The sequence below is a fragment of the Malurus melanocephalus genome, unplaced genomic scaffold (assembly GCF_030028575.1).
Source record: "Malurus melanocephalus ecotype Western Australia unplaced genomic scaffold, MMel_1.1 scaffold_227, whole genome shotgun sequence".
Taxonomy (NCBI): domain Eukaryota; kingdom Metazoa; phylum Chordata; class Aves; order Passeriformes; family Maluridae; genus Malurus; species Malurus melanocephalus.
The window spans coordinates 1,160,024-1,180,971 of NW_026623459.1; the positions used below are offsets into that span (position 1 = coordinate 1,160,024).

The 20,948-nt window shown below is 38.6% G+C and overlaps 1 protein-coding gene across 1 annotated transcript in view; it reads right to left on the reverse strand.

The window, feature by feature from the left end:
• The window catches only part of FREM1 (FRAS1 related extracellular matrix 1), a 64,327-nt gene that overhangs the window by 24,980 nt on the left and 18,399 nt on the right, over positions 1-20,948 (reverse strand). The window contains exons 9-24 of the mRNA XM_057374504.1: positions 20,060-20,404; positions 19,223-19,365; positions 18,467-18,663; positions 17,243-17,333; positions 15,997-16,164; positions 15,244-15,452; positions 14,363-14,456; positions 13,726-13,978; positions 11,771-11,968; positions 10,520-10,705; positions 9,361-9,557; positions 8,250-8,478; positions 6,608-6,752; positions 4,346-4,487; positions 2,823-3,018; positions 1,847-2,111 (exon numbers count right to left, since the gene is read on the reverse strand). Of these exons, the coding sequence (XP_057230487.1) occupies positions 1,847-2,111; positions 2,823-3,018; positions 4,346-4,487; positions 6,608-6,752; positions 8,250-8,478; positions 9,361-9,557; positions 10,520-10,705; positions 11,771-11,968; positions 13,726-13,978; positions 14,363-14,456; positions 15,244-15,452; positions 15,997-16,164; positions 17,243-17,333; positions 18,467-18,663; positions 19,223-19,365; positions 20,060-20,404 (3,058 nt within the window). The remainder of the gene's footprint in view (positions 1-1,846; positions 2,112-2,822; positions 3,019-4,345; positions 4,488-6,607; positions 6,753-8,249; positions 8,479-9,360; positions 9,558-10,519; positions 10,706-11,770; positions 11,969-13,725; positions 13,979-14,362; positions 14,457-15,243; positions 15,453-15,996; positions 16,165-17,242; positions 17,334-18,466; positions 18,664-19,222; positions 19,366-20,059; positions 20,405-20,948) is intronic.

Here is a 20,948-nt window from a genome sequence, read left to right on the forward strand (position 1 = left end):
TTTCTTCCAGGCCAACAGCACCAAACAATACAGGTAAATTTATGTCTGAAGGAAGTACTTAAATGGRAAGTAAAAATCTGGTCAGTTAATTCTTCCTCCTCGCATAATTACCCATATAATTAATTCTGTGTTGGAATAATAATACTATTCTGCTAGAAAATTTATATGTCTACACAAAATCAAATTATTTTCCAAATGGTAACATCAAGGAACATAATTATTGTGATTAAAATAGTTATCAAATATCAATATTTATTAAAGCATCATAACCTTACTTTAATATGGCTGATTTTCTAGTTTCTTGACCATTGGCCTAAGCAGAAAACATTGGGTTTGTTCACTTTTGCTATTTTCCTAGAATTGTTTGATCTGCTTTCATTTGTGTGATACAGCAGTCATACTGACACAAGCCACTACTATCCTGCCCAAGCTAGGGCTGGCATGACTGCAACCTAAGATGTATAAGCTAATTCTCGTGTTAGTGAAWGTGTCTCAAAATAAAGAAATACAAAACCAGGGAGTCTTTGTTCACTTTTTCTGTCWTGAGTACGAGTGAATCAGACAAATCTCCTACACAGAATTTCTACCACATTGTAGTGGAAGGGACAGTTTAAAATGTTTTATCTGAGGAAAGTTTCAAAATTATTTTTGGATTCATTCTGGACATTGCTACCTGACCCAGTATCATATGGAGGTTTATTTGATGTCTCCATGTCCCACTCGCTTTTGCATTTTGCCTGCAAAAATGCTCTCAAACTGAATGATGCAACATGTTCTTAAACTTCATAATGCTTCACAGAAAGAGCCATTCAGATCAGGAATCTATTCCAGGAGAGAATCGCATCTCTTAATTGCATCGCTTAGGAGCTAAATTCTTCCTTTTTCTTAGTCACAAATTGAAAGCAATAAGGTCTTAGTTATTAATTTTACAGTAAGTCCATCTTCTGTTAAAWGCTGTTTTCAGAGAAAATTACCAGTCTTAGCAAAAAGTAACCATTCTTCCTTTAAAAACATTTTATTTTTGAGCTTTCTCTTTCCCCTGATTTTGATCTCTTATAAAACTGTCCACAAGASTTTGAGCAATGCATCTGGTCTTTATGTGATGACAACTCATTGCATCGTTCTACTTTATAACCAAGAGATGTTAGTTTAGTTACAAAATAAGAAAATACTCACTTTAGGAATGCATCTAGTACAAACTGTTCTAATAGGAAAGTTTCAGAAACAGGCAAAAATAACTATCATTAGGCAGCTGAACGGGGYCTGTAGGTAAACCTATGGATTTACCCCAAAAATTCAAATATCTGCACAAATTTCTGACCTACAGTAGTTTCAAAATAGATTAAGTGGGCAGGTTTTCATTATATTTCAGAATACTTAGGGATTAAAAAAAAAAAAAACTATAATCAAATTAATATGATAAATAATAATAGGTAAGAAAGTTGTTATTTAATACCTGAATGGACAATTCTACCACATCCATCTGTAGCAAGAAATCAAAGGAAAATTCCACCAAGTATGTTCTTAGTCCTCTCCCACTTAAATCTTAACCACTGTGCTGTCATGATGTTGAAACTAGTACCATTGATTAAATATGTCTCTGGCTGTATTTTCAGCATAAATAAGAAAATACATTTATTACCAAAGCAGTCCCAAGTATATTTACTGTACATAAATATATGTGCTATAAAAATATTGGGAATTCACAGAGAGCCTCCAGCTCTTTTTAATAATTTCTTTTAGGGTTTTTGGGGAGGTTTTGTGTTGTGTAGTGCAGGCTTTTTAAGTACCCTAAAAGTTCAAGTTCAAGAATTCAAATTTTGGGGGGTGAGGTGCTATGCCTTACCTGAACATATCTTCACAAGCAAGTGCCTTGGCTTTGTGAACATAGCAGACAATCTGTYGTGCTACATCCATTTGGCTGAAGCTCGTGATGGGGATGTCAGGATAGCTGACATACTCTATTTGTCCATACTGGGGTGGAGAGGTTATCACATAAAGGAGCTCCTCTGGCTTGTCAGTACCGTCCAGTGCAAGGAGGACATCGGTTGTAATGTAGCTGCGATCTCCTTTTGGCACCCTAAGGAGTTTCATAAAAACTGCAATGTCTCCTGCAGAATAGACAAAACAACACTAAAAAAAACTTACAAACTTAATTAATACTGAATTGCATGATCTCTTCTGCGTTGTTTAATCACAGGAAAACCATCACCAGTAGAAAAAACTGTAAGGCTGTAGGATTATAGAGAATTTGAGTGTGGAAGGGACTGCAGGAAGTCTTTAGTCTGACCCTCTGCTCAAAGCAGGGTCAGTCATTAGATCAGCCATGGCCACATCGTTTGGGGTTTTTTTTCTGCTGGGGCCTGAAAACTGCTCAGGTTAAAGACAGCACAACCTCTTTTGAAACTTCTTCCAGTCTTAGCTGTGTCAAGTTAACCTTTAGGTTTCTAATAGAGATGTCATAAAAGARGAGAGACCATGAGACTATAGAATAACCTGGAAGACAAAGCTGTTTCTGAATAGTCTTTTGCCCTCTTTTTCACATTCTTGTCATTTTTCTGGGCTTTGATTTACTCAGACATAAAACTAGTTTCAGAAAGCTCTTTTCAGCTCAATTTGAAGAGCAGCTGGGAATACTGGGAGGCAAGATGCAAGTCCTTTTCAAATCCCAGAAACTGGCCAACAGTGAAATCCAAGCAGTTAAACCTATAGGATCTGGGGAGACTTTCYGGAGCCTACATAGTGCTCAGGGAAGGATCAGGATATTTGTCCAAATATCTTTGTTTCTGAAACAGGAAACATCAAATTTAGTGGATCTTTACCCTTTTCCAAGTCCTTGATATTTATGTAAACGTCCACAACTGGGGATCTGTTGTACCCATCCCAGAGGTAAAAGGTGAAGCTGTCTTTTTTCTTGGACCCCACAGTTTCTGTATGGACRTATCTCACAAGGTTCATATCCAGTTCTTCCTGAGTGCACTTCATTCCAGTTCGGAGAGTCACCCAGCCTTGTCCTACCTAGTAAGAATAAACATCCTTAGTTAAACTGATAATCAACCATGCATTCTCCAAAATTAATTGTGTTTCTTTGGAGTTACACAGACTGTTAGTGGCAGCTACCTGGCTTCCCTTCTACAAGCTCTTTCCTCATARTATGTTTTGAAGGGCAGCAAAAAATTGGAGCTGTTTTCCAGCTGGAGAAGATACAGTGATCGCTAATAAAATAGAGTAATATGGAGGTTAGCCACTTTTACTCTAGGAARTAAATTTCTGCATACTTCTCTATCAGACACCAAGATGAAAATTACATGCTTCCTGACCCAGCTTATGTTTTCTTTCTTGATTTCATTAAGCTCCTCTTAGTTCTATCTGAAATCATAGCTTAAATGGTATCAGAAATAACTTCAGGGAAGCATAGAAATTTAGAGCCCCAGAGATCCTCAGCTACAAAAAAAATTATTTATACCATAAAATTTCTTGCTTTTCTGAAGATAGCCTAGTACCCTAACRTGGACTGATCCATGTAGTTGACATTCAATTGCAGTAACAGCATCACATTTGGAACAAAAGTTATCAAGGACAGAGAGCTAAGGTATATATATGTACCCTACATGTTCAAACTGACAGACTCTAGCCAGCAGCTGTCCCTTGCTTCACACTTAATTCACAAGTTTCATGAAATYCACAGACTGATRCTGAGATCCAGCATCAACATACYTTCCAAGCTGACAAACTTTAGAAAAGGAATKTTTTTTCTATTGCATATRCAMWRRAWTTWARRRGKMWTTTTTTCTGTCTTATTTTTTCTTGTCTTATTTTAGGTCAACAGATTRTTATCTSTCCTTCCATWTCTGATTTTATTTTTTRCCCTTCTTCTTGATATATCCTTTCCATCATCTTCCTTTTCCCTTCCTTCCTCCCATACTTCTAATCGATGAGGTATTACTTACTCTTTCAYGTGCAACTCTTTCTATGCTTTCTGAACCCTGAAGTAACTGAAGGCTTTTTTTTCTTTCAATCGAGAACTTTCCCCCCATTCTCTCCAGCTTTGATGCTTGATTTTCTCCTTTTGTGGGATGATTTTCCCAGCATCTCTCTCCATTTTCACCTCATATGATTTGCCATTGTTTTACCTTCCATCTTCTCCTGTTTAGAGTCTGGGTTTTAGTGACAAATCCTCTGGGACAGCGTCATTATTTGATTCAAACACTCCTCCWGCAATCAAACTGGCCAAGCTGTCTACTTCAAAATATGACAGACATTTGGGAGAAAAGGAAGATGAACTTCATTTTGCTCTAAAAAGGAAGTTCTTTGCATGCCTGCTTGTTGAAGTACAAAGACTAACCTTGAGCTGAAGCTGACCATTTTCTGGAAGTCTTTCAAATAAGTAGTAAATTCTCTCCCTGGGGGTATCTTTATCTTCTGCTGACAGAACAGCGCTAGAAATTATTTGTGTTTCACCTATGTTCACCTCTATATCATTCTTCCTGAAAAAATTAAAAGTCATGTATTGATGCAATACAAGGAACCTTTTCAATATGTAATTTCTCTGCCACAAATATGGATTAAGCAAATGCTGACAGAAATTACAACTTCAGAAAGAATAGAAGAGGATGCATACCTCTTTCAAAAGAGAAAAGAAAGCAAACAGGGCAGACAAGTTTCTCCTTACAATGGTGAGAAACAACAAAGATACCTAAACAAACTGTGATTTAACATATCTSTCTTATTTCCCTGGTCCCTGTTCTGCCTACCTTCATATAATTTATAAGAAGAACATGTAAACCAATAGACTGATTATACGTTATTGATACCATAAAGCACAGCAATACTGGCTCTAATGAGCTGATTGTCCATTTAGGAAAAGACTGTCTTTCAAATGACCAGTCTTCATGGCTCACCTTTGTCTGTAAGAGACACAAAAAGGTCTAACTGGCTCCTTCTAGGACCCACATCTCATCTTGGGAAGAAGCTCTCAAGGGGAATGTGTGAAGGCCTTAYGTTCCCCAAGGGCACTCTCTGCTGCAGGATGCAATCCAAGAGATGACAGATTGAGGTTTTGGCAATCACTGTGTATGAGAGACACTGTTTGCCAGCCAAAAACATCCCATCACTGGTTCTTCGGTCTGTTGACCATAACTGATGGAGATGAGAGCTGAAAATCCCTCAGGTGGAAAGTGCCCCCCAGATCAAAAGGTACAGAAAACTTACAGGTGTTGTCCAATGCACTAGCATAAGGAATTTTGTACCCTACAGCAAAGATGTATTGAGTGAATATGGCAGCTAAATCACTTCAGTGCCAAACTGAATATTGTCTTAAATACTTGCAGCACACCTCATCTCAGTGGAAGAACAAACAAGAGGCAGTAATTTCTTATAAAGAAATAGCTATTTTGGCAGTGGWTGTCTCATTCTATGCTATTGTTCACCACAGGAATGGTGAGTGGTGAGACCTAACACTGCCAGCCAAAGCAGCAACAGTTTCTGGATCTAGCTGGACAAAGCTAAAAACTCTTGACTTCTTGCACTTCATCATCTTCTCTTAGAGAGAGGGGGTCTAAAATGGCAGATCAAGGTATAGCATGGTATACAAATGCTATCTATTTATTATATATTATATATTATTAGATTATTATTAGATTACATTATATATTGTATTATATTTATTATTTATTGTATTTATTCCTTCATTATTTATTAATGTTAGCATTATGTGGTCATTGAGAGTTTTTTAACTAAGAAACCAATATTTGTTATTGCAGGAAACTCTACCTGGTTAAAAAATGTTAAAAATTCTTTGCAACAGGAAATGTAAGTCTGATCTGAAARTAAGCCAAATACAGTGAGGGATCAGAAATTCCCTCTTTACTGGCAGTCTGCTTAAAAGGTTTTGAGTCATTACTGAAATGCAWACTTTAGAGGTTCAGAGCTATATCCCCAAAACCTTTGGGCTCTTAGATCTCCATCTGTCAACCTGGGGCTGGAAAACAGTCACAAGTATGGAAGTCCTGATGCKCTGTGACAAGCCATCAGTTGGAGATCCCAAGGGATGAGCTCCTTTTTAAAATGTCCAGGAGGTTTGGCTCTCTTGCAGCCAGCTGCTTATCTATAAATAGTCTGCCAGGCAATTGTTGATCAGGACTAATTCATTTACGACTCTTGGCTTTGAAGTGTAAGGGAAGTTAGTGTGTACTTTTCAGAAGTTGAACTACGGCTGATAAAAAGTGTTTTGGAATATAATAGAAGAGAATTATTAATCTGAAAGCCTTTTCCCTGCATCAGCCTTGTGGATTCTCTCATGCCAAAATCCTGAGCTGCTTTCAGAGACAAGCTGATAGAGACTTACATAGAAAGATCTGTGTTGACATTAGYTTGTCACTAGTTATGGCTTACTGTTTTCATCAGTCACCTAGGACATGGTTTAATGGTGGACATAGTTTCTTTTTACAYCCACAGTGGGGTGTTAGGTTGATGGTTGGACTTGATGATCTTAAAGGGCTTTTCCAACCATAATAATTCTATGACTCTATGATTTGCTGTTTTGTTCACTTTTCCATCATTTTGTCTGAACACACCCCACTGTCAGAAAMAGGAACATGTGACTTACTTGCTCAGCACTGGTTTCTCATCATTAACTGGAATGACCTTAACTGAAATGGTTCTGAGGACTTTATGTTTTCCATCTGATAGCTGAATTTTAAAGCTGTCAATGAGGTTTTCAGAGTTGTCATGCAGGTAMATCAGCTTCATTCCTATGTGAGGCAGGAGAGGGGAGAAAAATAAGAGGAAAGAGAGGTAGAGGGAGAAAATGGGAGAGAAAAATTCAAAGAACTTAATCCGACTYCTGCAAAATTCCTCACATTATTTCACTGCTTCAATCATCCTTTTTCTATCTCCCCTCCYGATATGCCCTAGTGAAAATAAACTTGCCTTAGCTACCAGGAGATGAGCTTGGTGAGCTACACACTATTGACTCAAAGTCAGCAGCTTGACCTAAGAGCGACTCTCTTCAAGAAAGGGGTCTATGTCAATCTGAAAAAGGTACATTTCTTCTCCTCCCCTCTTTCCAAATCACATAGCATAGAGAGGGTGAGACTGTTAGGCAACACTTCTCTGTGCTTTAATTAATCCTCTGGGAACTTTAAAGAAGCCTTTAAAAGGAAGGAAAGCTGCCCTTGCATCTATGACCATGGGCAATTAGAAGTTCTTCTGGGCTGAAGGTAGCTTGTTCACTGTTGTGGATAACAAACGGAAAAAGCCAAGAAAGAGGGTCAAAACCAAGACTTGGGAAGGCAGACGAATTTGGGGTGGATACCTGATATTTCTGGAGTTTCATTTTAGACGCAGAGAGACAAAGAAATCTTTGCTCAGGGTTTGAGGACTAAACTGAAATTTAAGGGACAGTATTGAATTCATGTCCCTMTTTATACTGATGGATTCTGTGTTTYACAAAATAGCCACATTCYRGAAGAATCCACCATACTGATGTATTAAACACACTTTTTGATTACATATACTTGGAAAAGATGTTCTGCTTCAAAGCAGAAGATATACTGCAGCCTTTCAATGTCTGAAAGACACTTACAGAAGACTCTTTGCCAATGCCTGTAGTGTCATAACAAGGGGCAGGACATAGTTTAGGTTGGACATAAGGACAAAAGGTTTTAGGGTAAGGGTTGTGACACAATGGAACAATTTGTACAGAGTGGTTGTGGAACCCTGGAAGCGTTTGAGCTCAGGCTGAGTGGGGCTCTGGGCAACCTGCTCTAGTGGAAATTGTCCCTGCCCAGGACAGGGGACGAGGACTGGGTGACCCCTAAAAGTCTCTCCAATACAAAGTGTTCTATGATTCTTTGATCATTTGAAGAAATACTTAACCCCATGATCAGTTAATGTGTTTTTAAATCAGTCTTCTTGTCTGTCTATTCCATGTGCTGTAAAACATTTACAAATCTGTTTCATGGTGTTACATTGTGTCACAGTATTTCCTTTATGTTTTTCAGGACAGTTGATCTTCCTACTCATATTATTACCCCTTTTTGACACAGACGTCTCCCACAATGATTTTATTGACAGTTCCTAAAATCAGTAGACAAGAATAGTTTTAAACAGGACCACTTCCATTCCTAAACATAGTCTTGAAAATAAAAATAAAGCAAGTGAATAAATAAATGATGAAGAGTTCTTTAGTGTGCCACTTCCCTCACTGAGGGAATGGAAGACCAGAGTCAAAAGAATGCTGCACCCACCATTCTTCAGTAGCTCCAGGGAGAAGTCCTGGACAAGCAACCCAGGGCTGTGGTGATCGTGATTAATTAACTCCTTATAGTGTAGAATATCACTGCCATGTATACCATTAATAAGGAACCCATACAAGGGTGCCTGCACAACCCCAAATACCAGMGGGTCTGGAGGCACATCCAAATCAACTGCATTGATAACCGACAGATCCAGYTCTTTCATCTCCCCTTCTTGAACCTGAAGGTGAAAGAAAAAACATCTTTTTAYATAAAAGAAATAACAGAATTTTAGCATAATTTCAAGAGTAGGGTATTTTTGTGTGTATCTCTTTACTCCTCCAATTTTTTCCCCAGTACCTTTTTAACCAGCTACTGAYTTCAACCAGTTTAAGAGACACAGARAAAGGAAATTGTTACAGTGATGAAAAGTTGAGATAAGGAGGTTTATAACTGCCCAAATTAATAGAAAATATGTTAGGTAAGACAACRCCAAATCTAGTGTTCAGAAATACACAAAGAAGAAAGCCTTYAAATAYATAAAGGTTTCTAAAAATAAGGATRCATAYAAATTTATACATGTACTTTTTGCTTTACAGTAAGAGTAAGTTTGCACTCTCTGTGCTCACAGTTATTTATATTAAAAGTAGTCTGCAAAGAGGGGAGAAGCTATGCCAGAAATATAAAAAATATTCCATTAAAAAATTGTGAAAGATCTTGAGAAAGCAGAATAAGGCTAAGGATCTCTCTGCTTTCTAGATGACTTATTTGTTTGAAGATTTCAGCCTTTCTTTTTATTTAACTGCAAATTTCCAAGAAGAGCTATGCACYGTTCCTATCCCACTGAAGCTCTGTCTTACAGGTTTATAAGGGATTCCACTGCTTCCTGAACTAGGTTACTTACTTACACAAAGTAAGGGAAAGATGCCTAGGAACAGGTATTAGAACAATGTTATTAGCTACATTCTTATTTAYCTTATTTTTAATGTTATTAGTTACATTCTTTATCTATATAAAGTATATTTATAAATATACTTTATTTATACTTTTGTTAATTATATCAACAAAAGAATGTTTTTGGGTTAAAATAATTTCATGACAGGCATTTTTTTTATTTCCTTACAGTAATATTCCTGGCTATAAATTCTGGAACTTCATCATTGGTTGGGCTGATTATCACAAAAAATGGAGTCTCTGCCGAGCGATGCAAGCCATCAGTGACATAAAGTACAAACTTGTCTGCTGTTGGCTCCATTTGCATGTGCCTGGCTTGGACATAGTTTATATTCATGGCTTTCACGTGCTTCAGCTGGAATGAACCTACAGATTTTAAAGAGAAAATGAGTTAGGACAAAATTTTTGTGCCTTCTAGTCTTTTAATGCATCATTAAAAACACTGAAACTATGTCTTTTGTCAAAGAAAAAATACTGAATTTTATGTGTTTTCTGTCATTTTTTGGCTGTCACAGTTACACTGCACTTGTACTGCAGGACACAAGCCTGTCCCCTAAAATAAAAATTCATCATTYTGCTGCTGGTGGGACTGTGAAGCTTCACACTTTTCAGTTCAGTCTGCAAAACTGAGCTTACATAAAACCAACTCAAATAACAGGTAGGAAAATATCTGAGGTCCAAGATTCCTCAGTAGTGACAGTTTAATCTTTGGACTTGATGGGTGCATCCCAAGAGAAATGTTTCTATGATTATATGATTCTAATTGCACTGTTAGTTGACTGACAGACCAGGAGAATGAGAACTTTCAGTGTTTGCAGGTTTCCATCTGGAGACACTGGTAAAAGCTGATAGAATAACAAAGCATGTCACAGGCTGTTCTGCTGAGGGTGAAACTGCCTTACACTGTTTGAAAGTGGACAAGAGAAGTCAACATCTCAGTCAAGGACCARCTCTATCACTTTTGTGACGTTGCCTTGGAAACTAATGCAGCACCCAGACTGCTGCATTTAATTGCAGGTGAAGGAACTCTGGAGCCTTTTGTAGGGGAGTGAAGAGGAAGGCAGGGAGAGCAGATTAATGTCTCTAGTCATGGCTTCTAATAGATCACAGCTGGAATGCAWAAAACAAGGATTGACTTGTTTGCTTCATGTGCCAATTCTTCACACTTGCAGGGCTTCAGTCTCCTTTTGAAATCCTCTAGCAAAGTCCCACTGCTCTTCATTTGCCAGCACCTGCCTCCTCAATAAGCACATATTAATGCTTACACCTGCATCTCCAGCTCCACAAGCCCTCTGCATTTCATCTGCTTGGTGATCGTTAAGACTTACCTATACTTATTCCAATGTTGCTCTTCTCAAACCCAGGAGAAGGCGATATATTTTCAATATAACCAAACTGGGGAGGAGAAACCAGCACAAACTCTAAGTCATCTGCAGGGGTGTCAGGGTCAATGGCAAACAAGTGGTTGGTGGTAAGGGCTGCTGAGGAGCCCTCCTCCACCACAAAGCTTGCACCTGCACACAAAAATATGTTAAGCATTATTGGTCATGAGCTCTTTTTACTGTTCTTTTTGGTAATGAGAAWGGAAATATTAACTAAGGGGGAAAATACATCAAATACTGCATTACTGAGGGGTTTAGTTTCAATGTTTCCTTCTCTGYTTTCCCTAAGATCTCTTCTTTTGCCATCAAAGGGGTAGAGAAGAAKGGAATCATGAAATTATTTTTCTGGTAGGTTATTATGTAAGGTTTATATACTGCTTAAAAACAGTTGTTACCTCTGTTTGTCAGAGCATTAATTACATGAGAGCTGTTAAGAATTGCTCATAATGAACAATTTTTCATGCATCACTGCTTAATTTCCCTGCTGGGACAATGYTTCATTTCCAGAATATTACTTGGGTGAGCGCCTGCAAATTACAAAACTACTCATACATATGCTTAGATATTCTCTGAGACACATAACATGTACCTGATACTTACAAACAAATGACACTGAAAGACATGAGAGTATGGAAAATATACTTCTAATATGTATACCACAGACTTCATTAAAAGCCCAGGAAATTGATGGAGATTTCACAGGATGGGATGTTGGTRGACTGAATGTGCACAGTCAACTCTATTTCCATTTTAACTGAGTTTTTTAAATTCTGAAGAGTACTTGTAAAAATGTGGATTCATATTTATTAATGTATAGCCTTTGTCTTTATTTGCTAAAAGAATTACATATCGGTAATATAGGTAGCAATGATTCTCTCCCTTCATGTAAGGCCCTAATTTCTGGTTTATACAAGCAAAGGTAAATAAATATTTATGTTTATGCTTTTGGTCTGCATAGACCTGACACTGCGGAGCAACAAGCTCATACTTGCAGCAGCGGCTAGATTGTGTGTTTGCACTGTACTAGCAGAAGGAAACAAAATTGATGGAAATTCTGATCCAAAACTTTTGTAAGCTGATCTTAACTAACTGTTTCTAATGCTAAAAATCAAACAACAAAACAACCACCCTGAGTCTTTAGCCACTGCTGTACTGTGTACCCCACTTCAAAATGCTATAGAGAGAGGAAGCTTTCACCRGTTGAAATTGATGGAGGTTGGTTGTCCACTGGAAGCACAGTGATGTTAAGGTCATAGACAGGAAATGGATCATGCCGTGAAACTGGAGGAGGAGGAGGTCCATCATAACAGCAGTCTTTCACATCCAGGCTGGCCTCACCATCAGAGATAACTAAGGTTAGGATCTCAACGGAAGGAGCCAGGCCAATCTCCCCACCTGGGAAAAAAATGCTGCAGTTCAGATGAAATGTTTTACCAAAATATCATGAAGACGGATTTTTRTCCTGCAAGGACAGTCCTCAGTATCCAAAGTCAGAAGAAAAATAAAGCAGCAGCAAAATTACTGGAATTCTTAATTCTGGCTGGTGGGGGTGCTGTTTGGTTGGACATTAGGTTTGTTGTTTGTAATTAATTTTAACCAGCTCATTTCTATATATATAATAGGAGAGCGTAAAAAAGAGTGTTAGTATTGTTACAATAGTTATAAAAGTTATTATTGCAATGTTATGGTATCATATTACATTGAAAGACAATGGTTAATAGTCCTGCTGCTTTTGTTTGTGCACCAAGGTATGTATAAAATGTATATTGTGTACACAAAGTGGGTTTTTTTTCTGTACTCCTTCTCAATGAATGTAGGAAAATCTTTACTTTATAAATATGTATTCCTGTATGACAAATTGTAATATCCATGCTCTTCCAAAAGAAAACTCTTTTMCGTACCAAGTAATGCATATATTCCCTATATGCTTCTTATCCATACCTAATGGACTATAACAAGAGCTGTACTTTATTGCTGTGTCGTATATTAYGCCTGTGTACAGTCACATTTTAAATGTGGGCTGATACAGGACTGAAAACTGCCACCCCTTGCAAGAAGCATCTGTGACTCGGAGTATTCCAGCTGTCAGCACTTCTGGCAGCCTGTGTCCTGCATCACTAAAAGGTATTATTAATAAGCTGCTGGTAAAGGAAAGGCAGTGACTCCCAGACTCTCTTGCAATGCCTACTGGCAGCACATTTAATGTGTAGAAAAACAGAAACACTACACCCTTGAAGGTAAAACATCATTGCCCCTGCAAAATATTGTCATTGAAATACTGTTCCTGATATCTTTAAGATGTAGAAGAAAAATTTGTTGTTGGTGGCGACAATTAAGTATTTCCTTCTCAAATACCAGCTGTTCGTTTTAGACAGTGCCAAGCTCAGATATATTGCATTTGTTCTCCATGCTAACACAAAATTACAGAATTATTAAACAGAAAATCAGAACCTTTGGGAGAAAAAGAAAAAAAAAAACAAAACAGACTAAAGCTGTCATTCAGAGATGTAGAAAGATAAATCCTTTAATCGTAAGAAAGGATAAAATTAAGTAACAAAGGGGGTTAAGTAGCCCTTGATTTCTGCCAGTAATGGGGGAAAAAATAGAATATAAAAAAGAAGATACTAACAATAAAACAATAAAATTATGAAGTAACATCTTTTTAGCATTGTGTTTCTCATTAAGAAAATCAGAACTCTATCTTGTGCTGTGAAAAGACTATGAGCTGTCCAAAAGCAGATATTCTTCTAGGTTGGAGAGGCAAGCCAGCAGTACCAAATTATTTTCTTACTCTCATAAAACGCATAAAAATACTCTGGTTTGTACCTAWCTTCATAATGATTTTGTCAAAAAAGCCCAGGATGTTTTGTCAGCAACCGTGAGAGTTCTTCTAGGATTATGATGTTTTCATGTACTTGTTCAAATATATTTTTCAATTCAAGCAGGGATCTGGAGAACATATTAAAACATCTGGTGGTTATCTATCATAAAACCAGTCTTTTTAAAGCCAGTTTATTTTTTTCACTAGTCACAACACATGGGTTCTCAGTTGTTCCTGCTGGACTTCTGCAAAGCCATGGATTCAAGTTAAGATATTTTTGCTCATACTTGTCTGACCACTCCCAGGCCAATTCAGTCCTTAGCTCACTTACTGGTGTGCTTGTATGTGACTAAGCCAGCGACGACATCGGCTTGGGAGAAACGATCCACAGCARTGCCAGCTTTCCTCACTACCCCGTGGTAGGGTTGGCGGGCCAGAATGAACAGCAATCTCATGTCATCGCTGTCCGGGTCAGTGGCATAAATGTACTCTGAGGAGAGGACTACTTCTTCACCCTCCAGGCAGTGGAGCACAGGAACAAGGCCTGTTTGCATAACAGGTGGCTCATCATTCACAGGCAGCACCTAAGTAGAAAAATAATTTAACATTTTTTTTAATTGTTCATTTCAGTGGAAGCCAGTTGTTTCAATAGCCTGCTTTGCAGCCCACACTAACAGTATGGTGACAGTGTCAGAATACATTGAGTTTCCCTATGAGTGAAAAGAAACCAGCTGAATTAAAAATAARAAGACRTAAGTAAGCCAAACTAGATAATTAYTAAATACAAAGTGCATGTTAAGGTTCCTGTCAAATTTGCCACATGAACCTGAAGCTTAGGGCTGAAATGGAAGCCTAACACATGCATTATCTTCCAGTTTCGAAGGTGATGCAAGAACTTTCATAAGTCAAACTTCGAACTCTTTGCCTCTACACAGACAGTTGTTCTCAGAAACATGCATCACACTGACCTTGACCTGCAGGATGAACTCTACAAAGTGGATGCCATCTGTGGCTGCAAAGAAAATATCATCAGTGAGAGTCTCAGAGCCATCATGACGGTATCTGTGAAAGAAAAGATTATAGAGCTACACCAATTTCTCACAGAAAGATAAAATCTCTGCTTTTTGGCATCCCCTAAAATGTGTATGCCTCTCAGTATAAAAACCTGCTCCGTGTGGAAGGGTGTCCACCTAAGGTGGCTRATTCTGGATCAGAGTGTCTCCAAAGGGCTTTTGGGATCTCCTACAAGAAGAAAACTTCCAGAATAAACAGTATGTCAGTCGGGAAAAAGGTTTCCCTAAGGCTTTGTCATCTGTGTCCCAGCTGCTTGTGAGGTGTTTGCTGAGCATGTACATCATCACTGTGCTGGGTGCCTGCTTTCTAACAGATGGAAATAGAGCCTCTGCATGCACTGCTTGTGTTTTGTTCTTGACACAAATAAAGAAGCAAAAATTTCATCTCTATATTAATCAATGCTAAGACAAGTTTTYTTGAAAACTAAGCACAAACAACTTCATTAAAAGAAAAATGCTGGCAACCAGTGCCTTCTTCACAGGAACTGCATGGTTGAATACAGAATTTATCTCCTTACCGGCATGGCACAGCACTTTATAGAGAAATGTGTYTACAGCAGGTATGGCTGCTAACTCCCATTTCCTGGCCACACATCAGCTCATTTCATGGTGACATTGCGATCCCAAGGTTCAGCCAGMAATCTTGGCCTGGAGCAGCTCTGCCAGAGCTGTGGTGAACATTGCTAGCCTCTGCACCCTGCACCACTTACTGCAGGCTTTAGCTCATTCAACTGAGAGCCTCAGCCACCACAAAGGACAACCWCTGCTCTTCTAACCTGACTGCCAGGGTGTGCAGGTCCCCACAGGAAAGCCTGTCGCCTCCATTCATGGGAATGCCGTCCAGCTCCACCASCCCATGCTGCGGCTGCCTCTGCAGGAGCAGGAAGAGATGCTCTCGTTTCGTATCTGTGTCAGAGATGAGAATGTGTCCTTCTGTCACAGGGGTCATGCCACCCTCTTCCACCCTCAAAGGGGTTGTTAAAACCTGCAGGGAGGAGAAATGCTGAGCTCTCTTTGCTGCCACAACTCCAAACACACACCAAACAGGATTGTTCCAGTTTACTCTGGTATGAGGATGTGTGACACATTAAAAAAAAAACAAAATGTCAAAGGATATACTCCTGCTTTGTAATAGTGTAATAATGTAATAAAAACCTAAAGAAATTACCAACAGTGGGGCATAACACGTGCATCCCTGTTCTCATCCCATTCATGGAGGCTTTTGACTTCCATAGRCAATAAGCAGCTCAAAGTATAGGGATGCAGTTTTGCTAACCAAGATGAGATATGCATRTTTTGAACAGATAAACAGATGACAAAGGTAGTCATCAGCTTACTTAGAACAAAAAGTCAAATTGCACACTCAACAGATTTTGCCTTCCACTTTCATCCCAATACAAGCTATGTGCTAAACCCTGATCCCATGGAAAATTTTCATTTCAGTAAAATCAGGATATTGCTCTGCTTCTTTCTGTTTCTACCCAAAGCAACTTCCAAGTCCTTCTTTCTCACTTTCACTGCCACCCTACCTCTGGAGYTTGATTGTCCACAGGAAGAATTGTAATATTGAAGCAGATCCCRTACAAAGTGCCTCCATGCTGGTTGCTGACGGAAAAAATAAACTGGACTTGCCGAGGKTCAGGTCCAATGTCCTGCAGTGGTGGCATGTAAGCAACTTTCATATAGTTCACAGCATGCTACAAAAAGAGAAGAGGGGTGCATGTAAGAGGAGATAATGGGGATTTACATAACCCATGACATTAGGAACCTTTATCATCCCCTGGTTAGGTGCTTCCCAGCCAAGAAAATAAATTTCAGAAATTTTGCGTGTATTCTTTAGCTACTAGCCAAATCTTAACTAAATGCATCTTTAGCTACAAATTAGGTGAGTACAGGTTCAAATACACAAAACCTGCAGCAAAAAAATACAGCTATGGTTAATAAATGATAGTGGAGTGGACTGCCTGAGTTTCTTGATGGAGTCCTTTAAAAATGCTGGTCTGAAGACCTTTTCAAACTGCGACTTTAAAATAAACAATTYGTAAAGGCTAAAATCTCCCATAGCAGCTGAATTTGCACTTGTCAGTGTTAATAATAACTGCATGTCTTGTATTCTGTGGTGAAGGCAGGCCAGTGACAGAACCACCAAAATCCTGCATCCAGATACCTGTATCAGGGACTTACTTGGTTCAGGATCTGTAGGATTGGAGCTGTCATTACAATACTACAGTGATCATTATGCAACTTTAAACATGTAGCAGGACATAACACAGGACACTTTAATAAACCTGATTTGTCAAACTAGAAAAGCATGAAAGCTGAACTACACCATTGCGAGAAAAATCTGTTCCAGCCTGGTTCATCCTGTGCTTCATCTACTGGTGGTGACAGTGAGAAGCAGGAAACTGTTCAAGGTCTCATTTCAGATTTTGTGGACTTTTTCCTTCCTCTTACATCATGTGTAATAAYGTAATTATTACACATATTCAGCCAAATTCAGCCTACTCAAGCAAGTGTAGCTGCTGCTGGTTTCAGGACTAAAGCAAAAAAAAATGTAAAACTAAAGCATGGTTAAAATTAGTTTTAAAATGTGGTATTGGAATAGCAGAGTTTTGAACTTCTTAAGCAGAGCTTGTGATAGTACTGCTCCTCAGTTTTCATGTCTTGTTTTCCCATTAAAAAAAAAAAAAAAAAAAAAAAAGGCAGAAAAGCTGCACACTTGTAACTTTTGAAAATTGTTTAGAACTCATTATGGTATCAGGTAACATAACAAACCTGAGTAAATGACCGCAGCGCAAGAGCAGCAGGATCCTTGACCAATTTGGGTATGGTGTCCACCATAAACAGCTTCCCAGCATCTGAGTAGCTACACAAAAACACATATGTCACATCTTGGCTAGCAATGCCAAAGAACAACAGTCACTTAGCTCAACCTTTCATTTCAAATTACCTTCACATTCCCAGCTGCATTTAAAGGAAGAACATTTTCCTTTCTTCCATCCTTGTTACCCATTTAAACATTATCACAGAAAACTGACCACAATAAATACTATTCGGGATGATCATGAAAAGTTCCATTACCTATAAGCAAGCTTTGCACTTGCTGCAAGTGTGTCTCTACACACCCCACATACCAGATCACCTGCAAGTATTGTCCATCATATGCTTATTACATGCACACCTCCATTTATCCTTAAGTTAAAAAATTAATTACTCCTAATTTCATGCTTCTTATAAACTCTGTCAGTAACCAATTTCCAACAACCATGTTTCCCAACAACAGTAACCAACAAACTGGATAACCAGGTGGCTATTTGACTGGTTAGGGAAACAGAATGAGTGCCCTCCTTCCCCAGCTACATAATGACCCTTTCTTATTTGAGGTCAAAATTGAAAGCCTTTATCTTCAGTTTAAACCATGCAATGTCTGGATTTAAAACTTTTCATTTAGCAGATTGTTGCTGATGCTCTAATGAGATTACAGTCCAAGTGAGCTAAACTGCTTCTACACCCATTCATTCCATACTGCCATTGCCCCCATAGCCTGTTCTCCCTGTTTACTGCTCTGCAGCTTCCTAGTCCACGATCTGGAGTGCTTGATACATATTCTTGAAAAGCTGTAGGACCTCATCTTCTGTCTGGGGCAGGCACAGGTCAGCCCATTCTAACAGTTAGGAGAGCTCCTGTAACTTATGCTTGAGGCTTTTCAGGATCTGACACGTCAGTGTAAAATGCATATCAAACAAAAGGAAAGAAATATTTCACACGATTTCCTGCTTCTTATTTCTTGTTAAACTATGCCTTGTTTGTTTTCTTATTACTCAGGGTATTACTCTGTTAGTTTAGGCTCTGGCTCACCCTTAATCATCAGCGGGAGAGCTGCATCCAGATATTACCCCTGCACTTTCAGCAAACATGAAGAACTTGAGGCACAAGTATATTAGTGCCACTGAGGCTGCTCCTCTATCCCACCTGAAAAGTGCATCAGGTTGCACCTACCCCTGAGTGCAAGAGAAAAATGGGGAAGTGGTTATGGTGTAGGTGAGCTCCCTGTCTTGCTCTTCCACATCTATGAAGTGAAGATGTTTCTTAGTTAGGTGAGAAATCTCTGTCTCCTTCACAACGAGGTGACGGGTCACTCCCGGAGCTTCTCTGGGCAGCTGGTCATCCACAGGGATAATGTGCACCATCATCACCTGAAATTGGGGAGACAGTAGAGTCATCAGCCATTGCTCTCAGGAAGAGAATGTCCCAAGCAGCTGTTACCAACATGCACACAGAAATAAGTGGATCCCTGGAATATGAGATACAGGATGTGGATGTCATGCCATATCATCAGCTGGGTAGTGGATGTATATAACAGTTAAATTCAAAGCTTTTCAATCTTAGAGGTTTCCCTTTAAGTTAAATGCAAATTTAAATTCATTGTGTTGGACTCTTGCATGAGAAAAATAGTTTATTCTCAGTTGACTTCAGGAAGGTTGTTTAATTGGTTTGTACTCTCTCCAAATACAATTTGTTTTCAGCATTTTATTTTGTAGTGTAGGAAAAAGTCTTCAATGGACTTGACTCTCTGCAGCCAAGGGGAGAATTACTCCATTGAAAGCAATAACAAGAAATAGCCCTGAAGAACACTATTTGTGGTAATGACTGTCATCAGAAAAAAATCTTTACCAGTTTTATTTGAAAGCCTATAAGAACATGTAAGATATCAGCCCAATACAGGAGGCTGCCAAAGATGCTTCAGTTTCATACCTGTGGATCTGAGAGATTTGGAGGGTCATGGCTATCACATAGCACAAACTCAAGGGAATCTTCAAACACTTCTCCTCCCAAATGGTGATAATAAATTATTCCATTAAATAGATCCCTCTGAAGAAAACTGTTGACAGAATATCCTGTTGAATTGAAGAATACATAGTCTATTGAAGGCCCATGATTTTAATGCTACATTAAAAATCAAGCATCAGCTGTACAAGTAACTGGGGATGTATAATGTCCTCTTTTTCACCCGAGCTGGACCAAGTCCTTTGAAATGTTCTCTCATTCTCTTTCACATCCTCTGAAGATTAGCAACAACCTCTTTTCTGTGCCACTTAAAGATAATTCAGAAAATGAAGCAACATGGCAAATAGGCTGAAAACCCTGTTGAGAAGTCAGAAGAGAATTTGCAGGACTAGCAAAATCTTTCTCTGCAGCCTAGCACAGGAATTTCTGAGCTGTTTTGTGGAAGGAGAGCTTTCTCATCATTTAGCATAGCTAGCATCATCTGTTGCTCTGAACTTGTTATAGATCCTTGCATGTAAACGAAATCCTTATTAGCCCAACTATTTTTCCAGAGAAAAGCACTGTAGGAAAATAGACTCAAGAATGGAACAATTATGGGGTAAATTATACACACAGTATTACAGGTACAGTTATCATAGTGCAGAGATGGGCTTCAATCAGGGATGGGAGTTTACACTATAATGAAAGAAGTCCTAATTTGCCATTATTTATACTGAGCCAAAATAAGATGTCTGACTGTAACTTTTAATGTATTTTTAAAAGGAAGGGATAAAGAAAAGTGCACTTTTGTGGATGTTTCATTACCTATCAAGTTTGGTCCTGGTTTCTTCATGATTTCTCCAGCCTGTGATGGCTTGGTGATGTTGAATAATATGTAATCATCACTGGAATCCATGTCAGAAGCGTGAAGCATGGAGCCCTGAATGAGGATTGTCTGTCCCTCGTGAACATCAATGACCACGTTGCTGATCAGAAATGGAGGGCTGTCATCTTTAGGGAGGATGTTTATTGGAAGCTTATGGCGAATACTGTGGGAGCCATCAAAAATCCTAAATACCACGAAGTCCTTAGTAGAATCACTGTCATCATGGTGGTAGTGAACAACTCCAGCCTGAATGTCAGAGACTGTGAACATGAATCCTTTTCCTCCTGTCGAAACAGTGGAAGAAAACACAACAAAAATGTGTGGTTTGGCCCAGAGGAGAATCTTTCCATCAATATGAAGGCCATCAAGGGAGAGAGATGAACAATATATTTCTAATTAGAAAAATCAAATGTAACTTCACCTACCAAAACCATGTTTTGTAGGAATTGGAACAGTTAATAAGAATGCAGAATTTGTGACTGTGACAACAGAGAATATCTTCCAAATGTCATTAAAGGTAACAGGAGACATCAAGGATTTTAACTGCAATTGTTTCCATTTTAATTTCACCCTTTACTTATAACTTTTTACATGCATTCTGAGCGTCAAAGAAAAGCCTTATAATTAAAGCTCAGCATTTAATTGCAAGTAAAATACAATGATTGCGGGGGTTTTGACATATTGAGGTTATTGTCTGTAATAAGACAACTTTATACATCTGCTTCACTAGGAGTGTTAGGGATATGGAAAAATGTTCAGGAAAATTAAAGGATTCAAGAACTGCAAGCTGGTGCTAAAAGATATGATCTCCCCAGGATCTCCAAGAAA